This window comes from Lissotriton vulgaris, chromosome 6, assembly GCF_964263255.1.
Source record: "Lissotriton vulgaris chromosome 6, aLisVul1.2, whole genome shotgun sequence".
NCBI classification, from domain to species: Eukaryota; Metazoa; Chordata; class Amphibia; order Caudata; family Salamandridae; genus Lissotriton; species Lissotriton vulgaris.
Genome location: NC_141694.1, coordinates 728,805,274 through 728,826,825, shown reverse-complemented (window position 1 = coordinate 728,826,825; position 21,552 = coordinate 728,805,274). Strand labels below are relative to the sequence as shown.

At 47.6% G+C, this 21,552-nt stretch overlaps 1 protein-coding gene across 2 annotated transcripts in view; it reads left to right on the top strand.

Moving 5' to 3' along the window:
• Nucleotides 1–21,552, top strand: part of HSF2 (heat shock transcription factor 2) — a 313,721-nt gene that overhangs the window by 229,214 nt on the left and 62,955 nt on the right. For both annotated transcript variants that reach the window (XR_015296626.1, XM_086926719.1), the window contains exons 8-10: nucleotides 1,783–1,946; nucleotides 18,744–19,004; nucleotides 19,505–19,610. Coding sequence is in view for 1 of the 2 variants with exons in the window: in XM_086926719.1 (XP_086782845.1) it covers nucleotides 1,783–1,946; nucleotides 18,744–19,004; nucleotides 19,505–19,610 (531 nt within the window). In the remaining variant the exon portion in view is untranslated. The remainder of the gene's footprint in view (nucleotides 1–1,782; nucleotides 1,947–18,743; nucleotides 19,005–19,504; nucleotides 19,611–21,552) is intronic.

Sequence of the window (21,552 nt, the reverse complement as noted above, 5' to 3'; positions counted from 1 at the left end):
ATCCACCACCACCACCGCATCCACCACAACCACATCCACCGCATCCACCACCACATCCACCACCACATCCAACATCACCACCACATCCACCATCACCTCCACATCCACCATGACATCCACCGCCACATCCACCACCCCATCCACCACCACCACCACCGCATCCACCACCACCACTGCATCCACCACCACATCCACCGCATCCACCACCGCATCCACCACCACATCCACCACCGCATCCACCACCGCATCCACCACCACATCCACCACCACATCCACCATCACCACCACATCCACCATCATCTCCACATCAACCATGACATCCACCGCCACATCCACCGCCACATCCACCACACCCACCACCACCACATCCACCACCACATCCACATCCACCACCACATGCACCACCACATCCACCACACCCACATCCACCACACCCACATCCACCACATCCACATCCACCACACCCACCACATCCACCACCACATCCACCACCACATCCACCACCACATCCACCACCACATCCACCACCACATCCACCCCCACATCCACCACCACATCCAACACAACCACCACCGCATCCACCACCACATCCGCCACATCCACCATCACCTCCACATCCACCATGACATCCACCACCACATCCACCACATGCACCACCACATTCACCACCACATCCACCACCACATCCACCGCATCCACCACCACCACCGCATCCACCACCACATCCACCACATCCACCATCACCTCCACATCCACCATGACATCCACCACCACATCCACCACATGCACCACCACCACATCCACCACCACATCCACCACCACATCCACCGCATCCACCACCACCACCGCATCCACCACCACATCCACCATCACCTCCACATCCACCATGACATCCACCGCCACATCCACCACCACATCCACCACCACCACCACCACCGCATCCACCACCACCACCACATCCACCACCACATCCAACACCACATCCACCACACCCACCACCACCACATCCACCACCAGGTGCAAATGCAATGTTCTTGGATTTTCGTCACAATAAAATACACTGAACATAATCTTCACAAAATTAATTTACAAACGTTTAAGCTATTGCCATTATAAATTACAATAAATTTTATTTAAGTATTAATTATTTACAAAATTAAAAGCCATTGTTATTTGCAATATCAATACATCTAAGTCACGTAAAGACAACACACATTGCATTACAAATGCTATAGGTGTCACATTTGCAAAAGTTCAAACTATTGACATTGTAACTGACAAAGCTATTACTTTTGCTATTTTCAAAACCAACACATAAATAAAAAAAGTGTCATTTACAATACCAATTGCTCAAACTTTCCTAATGCGAGACCTATTGCATTTCCAATGCTTGTTGATTTACTCTTGCTCTTTGTTGTTGATTTACTCTTGCTCTTTGTTGCTTGTTCTTTGATATATAGAATCTGCACTTTAGTTTAGCCTCCAAATGTCTATTCCAGTATTCTAAAGACTTGCCTTTTAAGTGTTGTTTCTGATTGTGGTGATACTGTACTGCCTTTTCTGTGCTTTATATCGCTGTCTTTCTTTTTCTGATGTTTACTTTCTTCTACACTGCTTAGTGTATATCTGTTTTACCATTATATATGCAATGCAGTGTCACCATGTTGGGATTTTGAAGAACTATAAAATAAGGAATTTACTAACTGCGTTTGATGTCAGTGAGGAGAAGGTGGTATGCATTATAGAGGAAAGCACATATTTTAATGCTACGATTTTCAACAGGAACCCATTCCTAGCACAAAAGGTTTAAAGAGAAGAGGTCAGCTCACAGACGACATCATCATTTATGATGTCACGGACGACCTGGAGGGAGAGGGAGAAGGAGACTCTTCAAATGATCACCACACAGTTGCAAAAAGTAAATACACATCGTCTGACATTTCCAGGTAAGAAAAAAATATTAAAATGTGCTGAACTTAGATCATTAAAAAAATTGTTAACTTAATGTAGATAAAAATTTTATGAAAATGATAAAATGTAATTTGTTCCATGGAGAGGCGGACTACCTACCAGTTCAGGAAAAGCCCTGTGACAATTCTCATATGTTTGAATTATTTGCACCATTGTTGAATATTCGAATTGCTATACAGATACGTTTATCATTTATCTTTTTGTTTAACTCTTCTAAAAATCCATTAACAGGTTTTAAGTGACTATTTTTGTTTCCTTTCACCATGCATTCTCAGACTTGGCTACATGTTGGTAACGTTTCTCAGACCTTGCCCGAGATGTCATAGGGATCCGAACAAAGGGTGCATTGCCCGACTGCCTTCTTGTAATTTTAACAAGGTCCCCCCTAACCTAACGTCATATGTACCTTTGACAATTCACTTTGTGCTCTTCAAGACCAATCCTTGACAATGATTACCTCACACAGACCGAAAATACTGCTCATACCTCAGAACAGACCATCCATCTGATCCTACTACACCATGGCCGAAAAATCAATTTGCCATGCATGCCCAAACACAATAAAACTGGTGAAAAAAGGTGCACTTTTCTGCCAAAAGAAGTGGCAATTTTCTGGCTTCTGCTCCCTCAGTTTCAGTGTGCTGTTACTGAGGTTTACAAAGACCACTCCAGATTGCAAAAAAACATATGAACTGCATTTAGAGTTAGATACTAACAATTGCATATGTGAAAAGTGTCACTAAGATATGCTCTAGATAGTAGAAGAAACCTGATATTCGCTGTGCTCTGATAAATTCGAGGTCTTTGGTCAAACACACAGTCAAATGTGTAGAATTCTTAGAAAGCCATTATGTGGATATGGCTTTTATCACTGAAACAATGGCAGAGGCTACTTGTAACCCTGATATGGCGTCTGCTATATCCCCCGAGGATATACCATTTACAGGCTGGATAGAACACATAAGAAAGGGGGAGGGTTAGCAATATTTCTTAGAAATACTTTCTCCTCCTCCAGTTTGCCAGCCTCCTTCAAAGATTGTGTAGCACTGCTCTTCAACATTGGGCTCTCAAAAAATCAATCCTTTAATGGATTATTGATAAATCATCCACCGGGTTTTAGAACAATGTTTCCATAAGGCATTAGTCTTCTTTTGGAATCATGTTCCCTTAAAAATTATTTTAACATCCTTGGTGATTTTAATTACCACTTAAAAAACACTGTAGACAAAGACACTGATGATCTTATCGGCACCATGACTGGTTTTGATCTATCTCAAATAATTGGCAGCGTGGGCCACACTCTGGATGGAGTTTTTACTGATAATCGGAATGTGACATTTTTAAAGGCTCTTAATTTAATTTGGTCTGCTCACACAGCTATGATTTTTACGATTAATGTTTTTTCCAATTATATCTGCACATCTAATGCCAGCAATACCAAATCCTTTCAACTATGGCATAAACTTTGAGATTCAGACCTGAGGGCTGCTTCATCTGTTTCTGAACCGGTGGTCTCAGCAGATCCTGGACAGTGGATTCAGTCAGTCACTGATAATCTTGCTCCTATGAAACATAAAACATCTAAAAGGACTAATCCTTCAGCTCCATGGTACAATTCAGATCTAAAAACCTCTAAACAACACTGCCGCGGACAGGAGAGAATATGGAGAAAGGAATACAACGTAATAGACAAAGAAAAATATAAGCAGTGCTCAGCTAATTATAAAATACTCATCTTAACTGCCAAATTAGATTATTAAATGAAAAGGGTTCAGTCCGTTAAAAACTCCATTAAGGAGCTCTTTCAAACGATTACTAAACTAACTACCATCCCAACTGTTAATTTTACCGCAGGCAATGAAGACTTCTGTAATGCATTGGCAATTTTCTTCCATAAGAAGGTTCAGGACATCTTTGTTAGTTTTTCTGCCACTAGCCAAACCAGCAAGCTGCTCTACATCGCTGATCACTCAGTGAACAACGATTCTAGGCCCTTCAGAGAATTTACCATTCTATCAGCGGAGAAAGCCAGACAGCTGATTATGGCTACCAAGTCAGGATCTTAGCTTGATCCTTGTCCTCCGACTACTAATCAGATGGTTCCTGATATTATTACTGGATATTTAGACAAAATTGTTGATGTAATGTTTCTTACAGGCATATTTCCTAAGGATTGGAAAAAGACCTCAGTCCTTCCACTTATAAAGAAAAAAGAAAAATAATCGTAATCCCCTGGACACTAATAATTATCGCCCTATAGCAAGGCTTCCCTTTCCAGCCACGTTGGTGGGAAAGGCTATGAACTTACAGCTAGCATCCTTCACTGAGCAGCACGACTACTCAGATGTAAACGAATTTGGGTTCTGAAGTAGTCATGGCACGGAGACTGCCCTTATTATGGCCATGGAGGATATACGATCCAGCTTGGACAGGGGTGGCAAACCGGCCCTGGTCCTGTTGGACCCATCTGCTGCTTTCGATACGATTGACCATACATGTTTGGACGACCGGTTGAGCAAGTTGGGGTTTGAAGATTGTGCATAAGAACTGCTTCAGTCCTTTCTAACTAATAGGGTTCAATCTGTAAGCTTAGATGACTTTACTTCAGAACGTTACACCTTACCTTGTGGTGTTCCCCAGGGTTCATCATTAAGCCCAACCCTGTTTAATTTAAATGTCACCCCCTCTGACAGTGCTGATCAGATCATTTTAGTTTTCAATAGTGTCCTACGCTGATGATACCCATATTGTGGTGTCCCTATCCAACGTAGGTCATGGCATGGAGGAATCCATTCAAAACTGCATGTCTGAAGTCAGCGAATGGATGGGCAAAAATTGCCTTATATTAAATTCAGCCAAAACAGAGGTGATGTTGTTTGGGCATAGTGCACCCTTCTAAACTCCTTCTTGGTGGCCTCAAGACTTGAGTACTCTCCAAGTCCCAAAGAATAAAGTAAAAAAAATTGGGAGTCCTTCTGGATAATAGACTAACCTATAAAAATCAGGTCAATGCAGTTATCTCCTCTTCTTTTTTGTGTTTTAAAAACTTTAAAGAAAATCAGTCACCTAATTCCATTTAACCTCTTATAAACAGTAGTCATTGCACTGGTTTTCCCACATTAACTTCTGCAATTGACTTTATCTTAATCTGCAAAACAAGCTGACGTACAAACGGTCCAAAACTCCGCAACTAGAATGCTCATAAACATACCCAAATTTCATTCTACAACCCAAGCTCTGAATAAGTGCATTTGCTCCCTATAAAGAAGCGAGCCATTTTCAAAGCACTATGCCTAGCATTCAAAGCCTTGGCTGGAACAGGCTTTAACTGCCTGAAAAAGAAGTTCAGATGGTACATTCGTAGCAGATCCCTTCGATCTAGCTCTAAAAAAAAAAAATAGTGGTTCCCTCACATATGCTGGTCTCCTGGGGTGGCAGACATTTTGTTAGAAACAGTGCACTTCAATGAAATGATTTGCGTCTAGATATAAAAGCTCCACACATTCTCCTGATATTCAGAAACAAATTAAAAACATGGCTCTACTCCAAGTAAGTGTGCTCCATTTTTTACCACATGCCAGCACAAAGACGCCTCAGGGCATACGAAAGCTCTATAGAACCCAAAATCAAATCAAGAGCCTGTTCCTCTGAAGTTGATAAACAGTAAACTCCTCATCCAGCTATTTTGGTTGTTGAGATTCTACACCTTATGAAGTAAAATCCTACCATCCTGTTAGTTGCATGCGTAAGGACCAACAAGTCTACCTCCAAGATTGACACCAGGTAGCAACGGTCTACCTTTAGGATGATGTCTGTTGCTTGAGCCACTATGGTAACAAATGCAAAAAGAACAATTGATAGACGGAATGATGAACAATGTCAAACACTCAGCCTCAGCATGGTCCTATGCACGCCATGCCACTGGATTTAGGCTATCCTGGCTGATGAGGGGGGATACCCTGAAACTGGTCCTAAGATGGTTGTTTCAGATGCAGAGAGGACCTTGCCTAGCAGTCCGGGATGGACTGTTCCCATGAGCAACGGGGCCAAGACTAATTTGTGTTTGGCAGGGTCCAAACTGGGGTGGCGTGGTGAGCAAAATACATGATGGATTTCTGCCCAGATCTCTGTACTGGGGGTGAGTGTTTAACATTGTTCAGCATTTCTTTCATCAATTGTTCTTTTTGCATGAGGAACCATGGTGGCAGTACATTTCCTCATGGACCTTCTCGCAGCACTTGACACCCTGTAGCAAGGAATATTCTTTGGGGGCTCTAGACTTTGACCGGACTTGGAAGCTCCTTCTCTGACTAGATTGGATTGTTGATTAAGGCAATCAGAATAAACTGGCTATGGCAATGCAGGGTCTTCTTTGGTTGCACTGTTCTCTAGCGTTTGCCTTACTACTGACACTGTGTACTTCTTAAACCATTGTTGCACTGTTTATGGTTCTTCCAAATGAATCCCAGCAATATCCAGATGAAATACACTTTTGCTTTCGTCATTACTGAGAAGCCAGCCTGCTTTGAAACACGGAACTGATGCATCGCCAAAGCTCAGACTCTATCATGCAACCTCAAACTTAATGCTAGAAAAGGAAACAATTGTCTGCTTCTACAGAAACAGTACATTTCCAAATCTTGAAAATCTTGAAAATTACAGTCTGGCAGATTGTTTACTTGAGCTTTCCCAGGCTTAGTCTATATAGATTTCAATCAGTCTTTTCACTGATTTCCCATCATCTCATCCCTACTTACTCTCCCTTTCCCCTTCTCAACTACTTATTTGGTCCGGACCAGGTTCTCTTGACTCACTGAATTTCTGTAATGAGACCAATAGTATGTACCCAATCTATTGAAGTAATGAGACCCTCGTTTTGTTTTTTATCACAACAAATGCTATTGTTGACAGGCAATATGAGCCCAGGAGAGGCAAGGGCAACACATCATATACATGAGATGGCATTGATAAAGATGCCAACATTTTACAATAAGTTCGGTGAAGAATAAAAGATACATATGACTGAGTCAAACAAAAAGAAACATTGTAAACCAAGAACAACAGTGTCACAGCGTACATACATGTAATATGTGGTAATGACTCAGATTGCGACATATAGGAGCAATGAATCAGGGTGTGGGTACCCAGTTGGTGATTGTCAAGGCAGATCTTCGGCACAGGAGGCTGGGGGAGAGGTTCAAGATATATACCCCTATAATCGTCCCATCGCTTCCATATTTTGGGATGTTTCTGGGGGCATCCTAGCGTTCAAAAATCTGAAGTTCCAGCCCTTTGGAGAAATCAAGGCCTGTCTTCCATGCCCCAACAGAGGGTGGGAGGGTCTCCTTCCAAGCCATAGCTATATCGCGTTTAGCTAAGGTAAGCCCCAGAAACAGCAGGTGCCTTTTGTACCTATTACCTACGATCCCATCAGTAATATGGAGCATGGTTAGGTGCAGACACCGTGGAACATCCCACTCCAAGACTTCAGAGAGACAGGTCAGTAACCCGCATCAAAACCACGATAGGGTGGTATAGACCCATATCGTGTGGCGCAAGGTACCCTCTGCCAGTCTGCAGCGCAGGCATAGGGGAGATTCAATTATACCAGTACGCCAAAGCCTGTAGCGAGTAAAGTAAACCCTGTGGAGGTATTATAAAATGCGTAGGCGCGCCGCGATGGCTGATCCCCACTGTGATATGAGAGCCGAGCGGACCCATATCTTCCTGCCAAGCCTACCTGGTCTTGTGTAGTGTATTGTAGCTATTAGTGACCAGGGTGCGGTATAGCGCTGTGATTTTGTGTGTACCCAGTGCACCCATAAACACTTTGGCTTCAATGGGGTTGAAATCGGGGATGGTGCCTTGTCGCACAAGATAAGGAGATAGCGCGTGTCAAAATTGAAGATATCCGTAGACTTGGGATCGGGGCATTTGGAAGTCAGATTGTAGTGGTTAGAAGGATTTAAGGGTCCGACCTTGGAGAATATCTCCAACCGTTGAGAACCCGGAAAGTTCAAGTATTTGCTGTAAGAGACTATTACACCAGAGTGGGGTCTCCTTAGTAAGCCTGCTCCACCACCCGATCCTGCGCAAAGCCTACCACCAGATTACAAAGATGGTCTGGGTTGCAGGCGGCAGTGACTTGAGTGTTGTGTTAGCGTGCAGAATCATGTATAGCAATCTAGAGTACATCAGCCAATGCTGGAGCGCATAGGCAGGATGTCCTCCATCACCATACCACCAGTCGTTAAGAATGAGGAGATGTGACACTGCACCCTCCTGCCAGCTCAGCGAACCCCAGCCAGGCCGCCGACAACCTCACGAAGTGGATCAGCAACTGCGCGGACGAACTCGCCCCTCTGAGGACCCCGCCCAGCAGACCCGGCAGCAAGAAAGCCCCATGGTTCACCGACGAACTCAAGAGCTCCAAGAAGAACTGCCGAGCCCTCGAGAAAGTCTGGAGAAAGGAACCTACACCGGACAACATGACCGCCCTCAAACTCGCCACCCGGAAGCACCACCAACTGATCCGCGCCGCCAAGAAAACTGCATTCAAGGACCGGCTGGACAACAACGTCCACACCTGCAAGGAACTCTTCAACATCGTGAAAGAGCTCTCCAACCCCAACGCCGAAAACAACGACATCACCCCTTCGCAAGACCTCTGCAACTCCCTCGCCTCCTACTTCCACAACAAGATCGCGGACATACACAACAGCTTCAGCACCCAACCGACGCACACCACGACCACAGCAACGCCGCCCACCACCACCCTCCGAGCCTGGACTCCGATCAGCACCGAAGACACCGTCCGCATGATGAACTCCGTCCACTCCGGATCTCCGACCGACCCCTGCCCTCACCACGTCTTCAACAAGGCCGACGCTGTCATCGCACCCCACCTGCGGGACATTATCAACACCTCCTTCGACACCGCCACCTTCCCCGAGAGCTGGAAACACGCCGAACTCAGCGCCCTACTCAAGAAACCTACAGCAGACCCCACCAAACTCAAGAATTACCGCCCCATCTCGCTACTCCCGTTTCCAGCCAAAGTCATCGAGAAGACCGTCAACAAACAGCTGGCCGCCTTCCTCGAGACGAACGGATCCCTCGACCCCTCGCAGTCCGGCTTCCGAGCCAACCACAGCACCGAGACCGCCCTCATCGCCGCCACCGACGACATCCGAGCCCTGATGGACAACGGAGAAACAGCGGCCCTCATCCTCCTAGACCTCTCCGCGGCCTTCGACACTGTCTGCCACCGCACCCTAGTGCAACGCCTCAGCTACGTCGGAATCCAGGAGAAGGCACTGGAATGGATCGTCTCCTTCCTCGACGGAAGAACACAGAGAGTCCGCCTACCACCGTACAAGTCAGAGGCCACCGAAGTCATCTGCGGCGTCCCTCAAGGATCCTCGCTGAGCCCTACCCTCTTCAACGTCTACATGAGCCCCCTCGCGGCCATCGCACGCCAACACAACCTCAACATAATCTCCTACGCCGACGACACCCAGCTGATCCTCTCCCTGACCAACGACCCCGCCGCCGCCAGAGCCAACCTGCACGAAGGGATGAAGGAGGTAGCCGAGTGGATGACGACCAGCCGCCTGAAACTGAACTCAGACAAGACGGAGGTCCTCATCCTGGGCTCCACGCCCACCGCCTGGGACGACTCCTGGTGGCCCCCCGCCCTGGGCACCGCACCCAAACCGACGAACCACGCACGCAACCTGGGCTTCATCCTGGACTCCTCCCTCTCCATGACCAGACAAGTCAACGCCGTCTCCTCGGCATGCTTCAACATCCTGCGCATGCTACGGAAGATCTTCTGGTGGATCCCCACGGAGACCAGGAAGACCGTCACCCAGGCCCTCGTCACCAGCCGACTGGACTACGGCAACGCCCTCTACGCCGGAACCACCGCCAAGCTCCAGAAGAGACTCCAGTGGATCCAGAACGCCTCAGCCAGACTCATCCTCGACATCCCACGTAACAGCCACATCTCCGGACACCTGAGAGACCTGCATTGGCTCCCCGTCAACAAAAGAATCACCTTCCGTCTCCTCACCCACGCACACAAAGCCCTACACGATCAAGGCCCGAGCTACCTCAACAACCGAATCAACTTCTACGCTCCCAAACGCCACCTCCGATCAGCCAGCCACGCCCTCGCCGCCGTCCCACGCATCCGTAGAGCGACAACAGGAGGAAGGTCCTTCTCCTACCTGGCCGCCAAGACCTGGAACTCCCTCCCGGCCGACCTGCGCCTGACCCAAGACCACCTCTTCTTCAGGAAGAACTCAAGACCTGGCTGTTCGAGTAGTAACTGCACCCCCCCCCCCTAAGCGCCTTGAGACCCAACGGGTAAGTAGTGCGCTCTATAAATGTCCTTGATTGATTGATTGATGATACGACTGGATATCTGGGGTTGTGAGGCCCCTCCCCTGAGAAAATGGCTGAGAACTGAATTAATTCAATTGACTAAACCAGGCATGTGGTATTGGGGAGGGATGATTTTGGTGTAGATAGGGCAACAAAACCATCTTAAAGATGGACGACCTGCCAAGTAGCGTCGGTGGCAAATGCGACAAGGAGCTCACCTGTTGTTTAATCTGAGGCAACCGTGGAGCCAGATTTTTAGTCCAGGAGGGGATTTGAGACGAGGACAGGAGCACCCCAAGGTGTTTAAATCCATCTGGGACCACCGTCACCTTTTGTACCCAAGTTCCAAGTGGATGTATGACATTACAACGCATGCTTTTACCACGCATGCTTTTACATCGCAAGTTTTACAACGCATGGCTTTACAACGCATAGTGTTGAGGGGTGCTGGATAGTGAATAGTTTAATTTACTATTCCAACTCCAGTCCCCGTGGATAGTAGGGAAGGTGTTGGATAGTAAATTAAATCTATTCCCTATCCTAGATCGCCCCCCAGCGCAATGGTTTGCGTTGTAAAAGTTGCGATGTAAAGGCACTGCGTGGTAAAAGTTGCGTTGTGAAGGATGTTTCCCGTTCCAAGTTGATCACTCCCACACAGAGGCCACAAGTAGGACTTGCGATCATTCATATATAGACCAGAGTTTTGGCCAAAAATTTCCATTATTCCAAGCTGGCACGGACCAGATCTAGTCGGGTGTGTAAAAAAGAACAACACGTCATCGGCATAGAGGGCTATACGATCGGATACCTCACACGACCACTGTAAACCATATATCTGGGTGTTGATTTGCACACATGCCGCGAGGGGTCCATAGCGAGTGCGAACCGGTAGAGAGAAAGAGGGCATCCCCGCCTAGTGCCTCTTCCGGTGTGGAACGGCCGCGAAATTGCGTTGGCGATTCGTACCGAGGCAGTAATGTTGGTGTACAGAAGACAAATGTATCTAAGCCAATGTTCAGGCTGTCCAAGAGTGCAAACAGATAAGTGCAGCTAAGGGAGTCTAAATGTAAATGTATAGGCATTTATATAGCGCTCTACTTACCCGTAGGGTCCCAAGGCGCTTCGACCGCTGCGAAACCCTTCCTGGCTTCCCTGAGAGATGGTCCCTTAATGGGTATCTCCAGGGTGAGACCAGGCATCCCCGGCGGTCTGGTGGGGCCGTTAGTGAAGATGAGGCAAGCTAATGCCCAGAGTTGCCGAGTGTGATCGCTGATCAGAGTCGGCACCGAGGCGAGAGAATTATCGAGTCCGCTGACCCTGGTCCAGAAACCTGCCGCGCCGGGAATCGAACCCTGGTCCCGGGCCGTCCTCTGCTCTCGGGTCTGCCGCCTCTAACCAGTGAGCCACACTACTTCGCCCCATCCATATCGGCGAGAAGGAGCACGGCAGGTTCATGCAGCCGGTCGACAGAGGAAATCGCATTATGCGCACAACAAATATTGTGTTGGGTGACACGGTCGGGCATAAAGCCTGCTTGATCCAGATGGACCTGTGTAGTGATATACAGGTCAATACGTTTGGCAGTGATTTTGGCCAGGAGTTTGGCATCGCTATTGAGTAGAGAAATCGGTCTATGTGATGTGTGCAGCTATGGGGGCCTGCCCAGCTTAGGAAAGACCACTATCTCGTCGTGGGGTCAGTCAGCCAAAGGCAGCCGTCCTCTACAGCAGCTTGCACAGCCGCCAAATAGTGCACCGAGAACTGGGATGAGAATTTCTTGTAAAACTCACACGGAAAATCATTGGGACCCGGTGCTTTACCCGAGCACATATCTGCAAGGGCACTTTGGACCTCCTCTGCGGTGAACGACGCATCTAGGTCATCACGTACTGAGTTCGGCAGGGGCTGCGGGGGCTTATCGGTCAAAAAGCGGTCGATGGTGGCCGCTGGGAGGGTCTTCCGTGGGGCGTGGAGATCCGGGTAATATGCTGCAAAGCTGGTCGCAAAATGGCCAGGGCCTGTGAGCACTTCATCCTTGGGAATGCAGGAAGGGTCACTGGTCGAAGCGTCTGTTGACACAGACGATGCAATTGGGAGCAAGATTTGTCGCACCACTGATAGATGTGGCTGCGCATGGTGAGCCAATACAGTTTGGCTACGTCTAGGAGGTCACTGGCGTAGAGCCGATGGACTACCTGGTCCGAGGTCACTGGCGTAGAGCCGATGGACTACCTGGTCCGAGGTCACTGGCGTAGAGCCGATGGACTACATGGAAATGGCGGCGAGCCTCCGCGCTGTTGGCTTCCCTGCTCCTGCGTTCTAAGTTAAGAATTTGCGCGACAGTATGAAAGCAATGTCCACCCCCCACAATGTCCGTTTCATGGCTTCCAAAAGGGTCCCTGCGGAGTCCACCGTACCAACATTATATGTAAAGTAATCAGTGAGGGCTGCAGACATCTGTTGGTGATAAGGATTGTAGGAAGGTGGATATCTGACTATATGGTTACCCCATCTTTTTGCCTAGTGTTTAGCTGGTTTTTGACTTAGTTGGCCTGGGATCCTGCTATTCAGGTCCCCAGGCTATCTGCTCTCTCTGTAAAATGGACTCCATGTACTTTAAGTACATACCTGATTGGGTATTGGGTCACCTTTGTGAGCCCCTGTATAGTGTACCATAGGTACCCAGGGCATAGGTGCATCCAAGGCCTACCAGGGGCTGCAGCATGTATTATGCCACCACTGGCTGGCCATCCAAACTGACAACACAGGCTGATCACTCAGCTTGGGCAAGGTGGTGTAATCACCTCTTGCTTAGATATAGTATACCTATCTCTAACCTTATATATATACACATATATACCTATAAGTCACTCCTATGGCAGGCCTTGACAATCCTGAAGGCAGAGTGCTTGGTTTTATGTGAGAGGGTGCTCTGGCATGTGCTGAGCCCTTCTGCAGCTTTTGGAGCCATGTCCTTATAGCTGTTCTATGATATAGCTATACCATATACTCTTAAGTGCATTATAACCCTCGCGGTTAATGCTAACTTTGGTTTGGCTTTATCAAAACATTTCGTGTAAGGCGTCAAACACTTTGGAATACTACCCCCCCCCCCCCCCCCCCCCCCCCGGCCTGGCGGCGGGGGGAGTGGGGGGGGCGAACTGGCGATGGGGGTAGAATTTCACCCTTCTAGAGGGAGAAGACATGTAGTTACTGCTTTACCCGGTTAAAGTTAAACAGAGCCTCAGCATCACAAAATGGATGCTGCTGCCACAGTCACAAGTCTGACCTCCTGCAGCTGGACGGAACTCCGGCAAGGGTGGCCTGGACAATAGGTTTCCTGTTGAGGGAGGTACAAGCACCTCCCCAGACAGCCTGTAGTGTATTGGGGCAGGGTGGGTATAATGGAAAGATGCTTTTCCAGACATTGCCTGGGGCACGCAAGGTGCTCCATGCATAGCCCGGTTCAAACCAGTTGCTGGGGCACTCCTTAATCCTGCATCCTCTGTTAGGAACGGCATACTGTTTTTGTACTACTGCACTCCAGCCCCAGCTCTGGCACGAAACTGGACAAAGGGAAAGGGGTGTAACCACCACCTTCCCAGGTCCCACCCATAAGAGGGACCTAGCAGCTAGTGGGACCTAGCAGGTAATCCAGCCCTTAGTTTAGTATAAAGATAGGAGCTGTGTCTAGAGACATTAGATTATCCTGGACTGAAACTCTGAAACGAAACTCTTGGCCCTTCGACGTTCTATTCCGACTAGAAGACTGAAGACATCTCCCTTGTGGTCAAGGAGTGATCACCCTGTGCAAACAGGCACCACCAGTAACTTGCCGGTTTGATTTGTCGACGCTCCCGCCGGAACCCGAAGACTCAGTGACTCAGGAACTGGACTTCCAGACTTCTCCGACTCCGATCCACATCCACAGCAAAGCTGAGACCCGTGGCGGACACGGGACACGGGAGACGTGGGACCGGACACCCTGGACTACCTGCTCTTTGCTAACCGTGCAGCTTCTGAGGTACCCTCGAAGTTGTGCATTGGGGTTTGAGAAGCCCAAGACCCGAGCAGCATTTGCACCGAAGCTCAGCCCTCCACACTCCACGAGTGCTGCGTGGGGCCTGCGCTTGCATTTAAGCTCAACACGTCTTCCCGGTTGCTAGCCCCTTTGCTAGTGAGCTCCCCGAAGACTTCTTTGTGAAACTACACTGCTTGCGTGGTTTCTCCGGGCTTGCTCCAGCTTTCCTGCAAAGGAGAAGCTCCCCAGACCTTGCTGGTCTGACCTGAAGCCAATCTTCCCATCCTGAGTGGATTGCGTTTGCCAAGACTTGTTGGGTCCAATCTGGATACCGCCACCGCAATCAACAAGATCCTTCGTGGGACAGCTTGAATCCAGCTCCTGGTCGTCGTCGACGCCTCCTGGTCCTCGTGGCTGCAGAGACAAGCTTCACCTCTTCACCTGATTGCATCTCGACATCGCCTGGTTCCTTCCTGGTCACTGGCTAGTGACCCAGACTCTGTCCCCTCTGCTTTCAGGTTCTTCACTACTCCGATCCACCCTTGGATCCACCCAGACACTTTTCTCCTGGTCGCCTGCAGCACTTTCTTGCAGCTCTCCTTAGGAAACAGCGACGAAACCCGACACGAAAGTACACCTATGCACCCGGCTTCCCTGGGTGAGGTAACTTGAGTACTCCGGTGCTCCCGTGGGTGTTGACTCTCGAAGTGTCCTAGTTTAAAAGGGTTTTACCGTAGTCCATCCGGAAGTGTCCTTAATCTACTACTTTGTAACTTTTACTTTCCCATTATTACTCTATGGTAACTCACGTGTGTGTGTTTAGACACTGCACACGCCTCCCTTGGGTCTCCTACTTCCAATCCCTTGGTTGTTCAGTGTAGTCCAAGCGATTCCCTAAGCTCTAGGCCTATTCACTATTCCTGAAGTGGTTCGTATACCACTTACTTAGTATATGGTTCGTGAGGCCCCTAGGGCAGAATTGTATTTGTGCAACTTAATGTATGCTTATTGAGTAACTTGTACTGTATCTCAATCTCTGACCTCATAAAGAGTTCAGAGGGGTTGTGTTAGTAATAAATACATACATATTTTGCATATACCTTGTGTGGTGTCCTTTTCATCTGGTATTCAAGGGATTATAATTGGTAAAACAGCTGGATTCACATGCTCTCTGAAGTTTTAGCCTAAGACTGCTGGTCCATGCTACCACTAGGATAGCTGATCTATAAGGTTGGCTTTACAACCACCATCATAAGGGTCGTTTAGACTGGTGCAGGGTGCCCACTAGAATAGTGGACATCATATACCAGGCTAACTTCTCACAAGGATCATCTTGGAACAGCCATGTCGAGAGGGGCCAGTAGGGCAGGGAGTGATCTGGGCCGAGACGCACCACCAGTGCGAGCCGAGAATGATGAGACAGTCCTCTGGGCAAGATCTCTGCCTTCTGGAGTTTATGGGTGTGAAGAGCAGATATGAATATATAGTCAAGGGGAGAAAAGGAATTGTGTGCAGTTGAAAAATGTGTATGCATTCTCAGAATGGTGCAATTTTCGCCAGGTAGCTACCCATCCCAATCCCTGAGTCAGCGCATGGAGTTTTGACTTGCGCGTGCCAGTCAGCTGCCCTGTGCTGCGCCATCTGTCCATGGAGGGACACATACCATCATTCCAGTCACTCCCAGCCAACAGTACACCCTGCAGAAATTCAGCCCAAAGGGAAGCAATCTGCTCCACCAAGGACGACGAGAGGAGAGGGGGCATACACACAAACCAGAGTGACACCCTCACCATAAAGCATGCCAGACACCGCTACGTACCTGCCCTGAGAATCGTACCAGGACTGTTCATGGACAAATGGCAACCTGCAATAGATTAATATTGCCACATCCTAGAGCCCCTAGTGAATACAGAGTGGTAGGTCTGAACGAACCTAAAGCGTGCCAGGCAATGCGCCTTATTACCCAGTAGGTCTCCTGCAGCATCAGGATATCAGCATTGTGTTGCCTAGCCTGGCGGAGTACCGCCCCTCTCGTGATCTTATCTAGGTAGCCACGGACATTCCAAATAATAATGGTCAATCTCCTAGCCTGAGCGTACGTCATGTCGGTTGTATGTCATGCAAATTGGCCAGCAGGTGGGTATTGTAGTGCACGCGGGGCCAAAAAGGATGCAAAGCACTGTGACACAAACCTACATTTCTCCGAAACCCAAACCCCCACCTATTCCCCCCATACCTCAATATCGATGAAGCATCTGTCGCGGCATAGCGAGCTTCCCGCCACCAACGGGGGTAGGATCAGCTCCCAGCCAATGGATCCCAATAAAACATGATACATACATTAGTGCGCCCACAGTCTCGCCCGAATGTACAGGAACTAGTTAGCCCACATATAAGTTGCCACAAGGGAAATATGTTATGAGTATAGTCCGGAAACATTTCCTTTTCATGTAGGTGACTGTGATTGCAGACCATCCGTTCCGCGTCTTTGAGACCTGTTGTGGGGCTGAGATCTCCGCCTCGAGCACAACATGCTCTGTTGCTTCCCGTTGAGTCTGGTCAGGTCTCGGCCAAAACCCACTGATGAGGCGTCCGAGTCTACTCCAGGTAGGGTGTTGACCTTGCGTGGAATGGATTTGTCTGTCCAGTTTAAGACCTCCTCGGGTGAATCTAAAGAGTAGGTCTGTGATTTGTATGAGACACGTAGGCGGGCCAGGATAGCAAGGAGTATTGAATCTTCAGGCCACGTAGACGGGACTTGGCCTCAGTGAATGACTGGCGCCGCTGTTAAACCAGTTTAGTGTAGTCAGGAAAGATCATGATAGGCTGAGAGGCATATGTAAGGACTCCCTTAAGCCGAGCCTTTTGGATAATTATATCCCGGTCTCTGTGGTTGAGGAAGCGGATGATCAGAGGATGGGGACGTGCCCCCAGGGGTGGTCTCTGCTGCATAACTGGATGCTCCTGTTCGATGATGAAACAAGAGAGGGAGTCAGCCGGGAGCCACTCCATAAGCCATTTGGTTAAGACGGCCGCAGCGTCATTTGTCTCACAGCCCTCCAGAAAGCCTATGAAACAGAGGTTGTTCCGTCGAGCTCGTCCCTCCACGTCTTCCACTCAAGCCGCCAGGCTATGCGGCAATGACTCCAACTTAGATACCTTCTTTTGAAGGGTGGTCACATCGTCTTCTGTCGCCGAAATACGCGTTTCTGTTTCAGTAATTCGTTGGACCGCATTGCAGAGGTACTGGCGAAGGAGCATGACATCGGACCTCACAGCGCCAGTCTTAGCTTCCAGTGCATCCCTAGATTGCGTAATAGCAGCCAAGAGTGCAGCATTGTCGAGGATAGGCACCGTGGCCGTCTCGGGCTGGGCAGCAGCCCAGTGTATTAGTGTATGGTGGACTGTTTGGACATGGCCCCAGTAGGCTTGTCCTTAGCCATCGTGAACCAGACTGGGGGGGGAGATAGTTTAGGATGAAAGTCCAGAATAGATGGTGCACCAGTAGGTTCCCAGACCAAGCTTGAAGGAGACCCTCGTTTTTGATCCACTTGAAGTCCTCTGTGCCCCAGGACTGAGCAGTGTGTTTGGAATTATCTTTCATCAGCTGATTTTGATCCCGGGATCAATAATACTGGAGACATAATTAACAAGAAGAAAAGAGGCAACATCAAAGCTATCGCTCGACCGTGCTTGAGGACAAGCAGTTGTATCACTTTGTTTTGTTTTAAATTTTGTGGTTACCTAGCAAGTTATATACATTTCATAATGCAAACTGCCCGTTTCAGGTTATGTTTTGTCCCACATTTAATAAAATACAAAACCTTCTCAGCTTGCCCTGCTCAATGTTTGCCCTATCTATGTCACACACTTCCAACAAGGGCATTAGTGCTTTGCAAGTTAGTTCAGAAGCTGACCTTGTGCCTAAAATGTCCCAACATGTTAACCACAGTGAGCGTGTGCGCTCTGCTACCCAGCTAAAATAATAGTGCTCTCCCAAAAATCATAATTTTGGTCTTGGGTAGGTTCACCTCGAGGATCTTTTCCTTACTGTATTTCATCGGACAATACAGAAGTCAAAGATCACATGCCTCAGACTTTTCCACTGATAGATGTTCTGTGTGTGACCACCATCAAATCTGTTTTTCAAGAAATCTTATGTTCTATGTTTTATTTTATTAAACAGTTGGGTGACCTCCCTTGGCTTTACCAAGACTTTTCTTTCATGTGTACAGCTTGGTTACTGCTACATTACCCGTCTTTTCTTAGTTCAAACTTAATGTTTTTCAAGATAAATATTAATAATGTTAAATTAAGTGTCCTACTTACTTTGCCTTCTTTTTTCATCTTGCGCTCTTGACAGCCTCAACCATGTCCCTGAGATTGTCCTAGTTGAAGATGATGAAGAGTATGAAGATGGGCCTGTTATACAGGGAGAAAAGGACTTGGAGTCTGATGATATCCCCATTCCGCTGTCTGATGAGCCAAATCCACTGCTTCCAGGCTCTTCCCCGCTAAACAGCAGCTTGTCTGCTGAAGACCCTGTCACTATGATGGACTCTATTCTCAACGAGAATGAAGCAGATAGTGGTGCCATTGCACAAAGCATGAACCATCTAGGAAAGTAAGTCTTTTACCGTGTTGCACCACTGAACTCAATTGCCATGTGAAAAATGTCTTTTCTTGATATTTAGTGTCTTTTCCAGATCGTCCATGATCTTAAATAGAGCATACGTTTAAAACGATGATAACAAAAGACAGCAAGCAATGGAGAAATTAATACATCTGGCCTGCCACACCTCTTAGTTTTGCCAATGCTGTCTTTCCCCCAAGGTGGCTGCCATATGCACACTGCGCAGAGACCATCTATTTTAAGAAAAAGTGTTCCAAAATGGCAGTCTAGCATTTTACATTCCATTGCAAACCATGAGTTAGGGGTCTCCCATTTCATGCACCCTTTCCTTAACAGTTTTTAATGGGTGCAAAGTTCACATTGCCATCCCCAAGCCCAAGTTAGCGTCTTATAGTCCATGGGACATTGTGTTTTACATTATATGTTACTCTATGTACAGGTTTTTCATACGTTTTTATAGAACATTTTCAATTTTTCTTTCTTATGTGCAGAGCTGAGCTTGTGGATTATTTGGACAAAATGGATTGCAGTTTAGAGGATTTCCAAGCCATGCTGTCGGGCAAGCAGTTCAGCATAGATCCCGATTTGCTGGTAGAAGTACGTGCATTTAAAAACAACGTTTTGTATTCATAAAAATACTAGCATATTGTATCTGGTGAGGTCTTTTTTTTTTTAACAACACATTTTATTTGAATAGTTTGCAATAGGAAGGGGTAATGGCACCATAGAGCCATGTAAAAGCAAGAGGATGTTTTTGCACCAACAACCACATTTCTATCATATAACGACACCTGCCAAACATACAGGTGAAGTGAAACAAACAGTATGCAGACCGTTTTGGATTTCCACATCAGTGCATATGGTGTACCAGTCGCAAAGTATATACATAAACAGGGCAGCATTACTTTATTAAGACAACATAGAGAATGATGAGCATCCAGGAGCAGGGGGCACCTTCAAGGGTCCATATCGGGCAGAGGGGGAAGGTCAATTCCCCGATAGTCCGCCCACCGGGTCCAAATCTTATGATGCTTTGCAGGGCATCCGCAGGCATCAAAAACCGCAATCCTGGCCCCCATACAGTTGTCTAACTCAGTTTTCCATTTACCAAGAGTCGGGGGAGATGTCGCCTTCCATAATTGCGCTATGTCCCACTTGGCTATGGTGAGAGCTAGAAACAATAAGTGCTGTTTGTACCGATTCACCCCAATGTCGTCGGTCGTGTGTAACAGGAAAAGTCGTTGATCAAGTGGGATCTCCCATGACAGCATCTCACTGAGGCATGTCCTAATTCTACGCCAAAAGGGCTGCAACGCCGAGCAGCTCCAAACTGTGTGAAAAAATGACCCCTCCTCCCGGCCACACCTCAGTCATGTTGGAGATTGGATAATGCCCATCCGCCAGAGTCTAACCCTTGTGAAATATGCTTGGTGTAAATACTAGAATTGAATAAGCCGATGTCGTGTGGAGACTGCCACGCCCCACGGGCTGGCGATGGCTTCGGCCCAGTCATCATCTGTCAGATCTGGAACATCAGCTTGCCATGCTAGTCGTGTCTTGTCGAGGGTGGAAGGCGTATGGGTCGTCAATGCCTGGCATATTTGTTTGATCTTGTGGAGACCAAGATCCTCCATAAGCAATCGGCCCACTAAGGGCTGAAACTCAGGGAGGGTCTCCAATGTACAGATCTGGGAGGTGAGTGCATGCCGGAGTTGGAGGAATTTGTAGAATTGTGACTTATGTAAATCAAAATCAGCCTGTAGTTGTTGGAATGATTTCAATGTGGTGCCCCGTAATACATCCCCAAGGGTCGAGATCCCCACACGGTCCCACCCCTGAACCCTTTAAAGGCTGCCACTGAACGTAGGTACTTGCCCTGCCACAAGGGAGTCAGCTGGGTAAGTTTCCCATGCCTGGTGATGTCTTTTAATCTTGTTGATTGAGGTCTACAATAATGCGAAAAGAAAGTAAACCTGCTTGTGGTTTTGTAAATGTACATATTAGTACATATCTGACCTTCATGTCGTCCTCACCAAACCCAAATTGTAGATTCTCATCTGACAAACATACACAAATTTCACTTTATATATTAAAGATAAACATGAGCCAACTCTCAGTTGATCACACTCCTTGAGACAATAGGATGTGAAACCCTGTCCTTTAATTGTCTTTATTATTTGTCCATATAAGTTGCTGTGAATTCTACAATAACAGTAAATGAACAGACACCTACAACTGAACTATTCCCCTACATTAAAGATGCAGGGCTCCTTGTATTTCAGCGTATCTAGGACAGTGCATTGTCAGGCAACTAGGACATATGGGGCAAATAATGCCATCTCCTACGTGTGAACATTAATTCATCAATCTACATTTCAGACATTGAGGGGTGTTAGAAATGGGATTTCTGGTTGGCTGAGGCTTGCGCCAAAGCCAGGCAGAAACCACCACTCTAGTCAGGGCAAGGGAGCTGCACGCCAAAGATGACCCCTGCTCACCCCCTTGGTCGCATGGCACGAGCAGTAAGGCTTATCCCGGA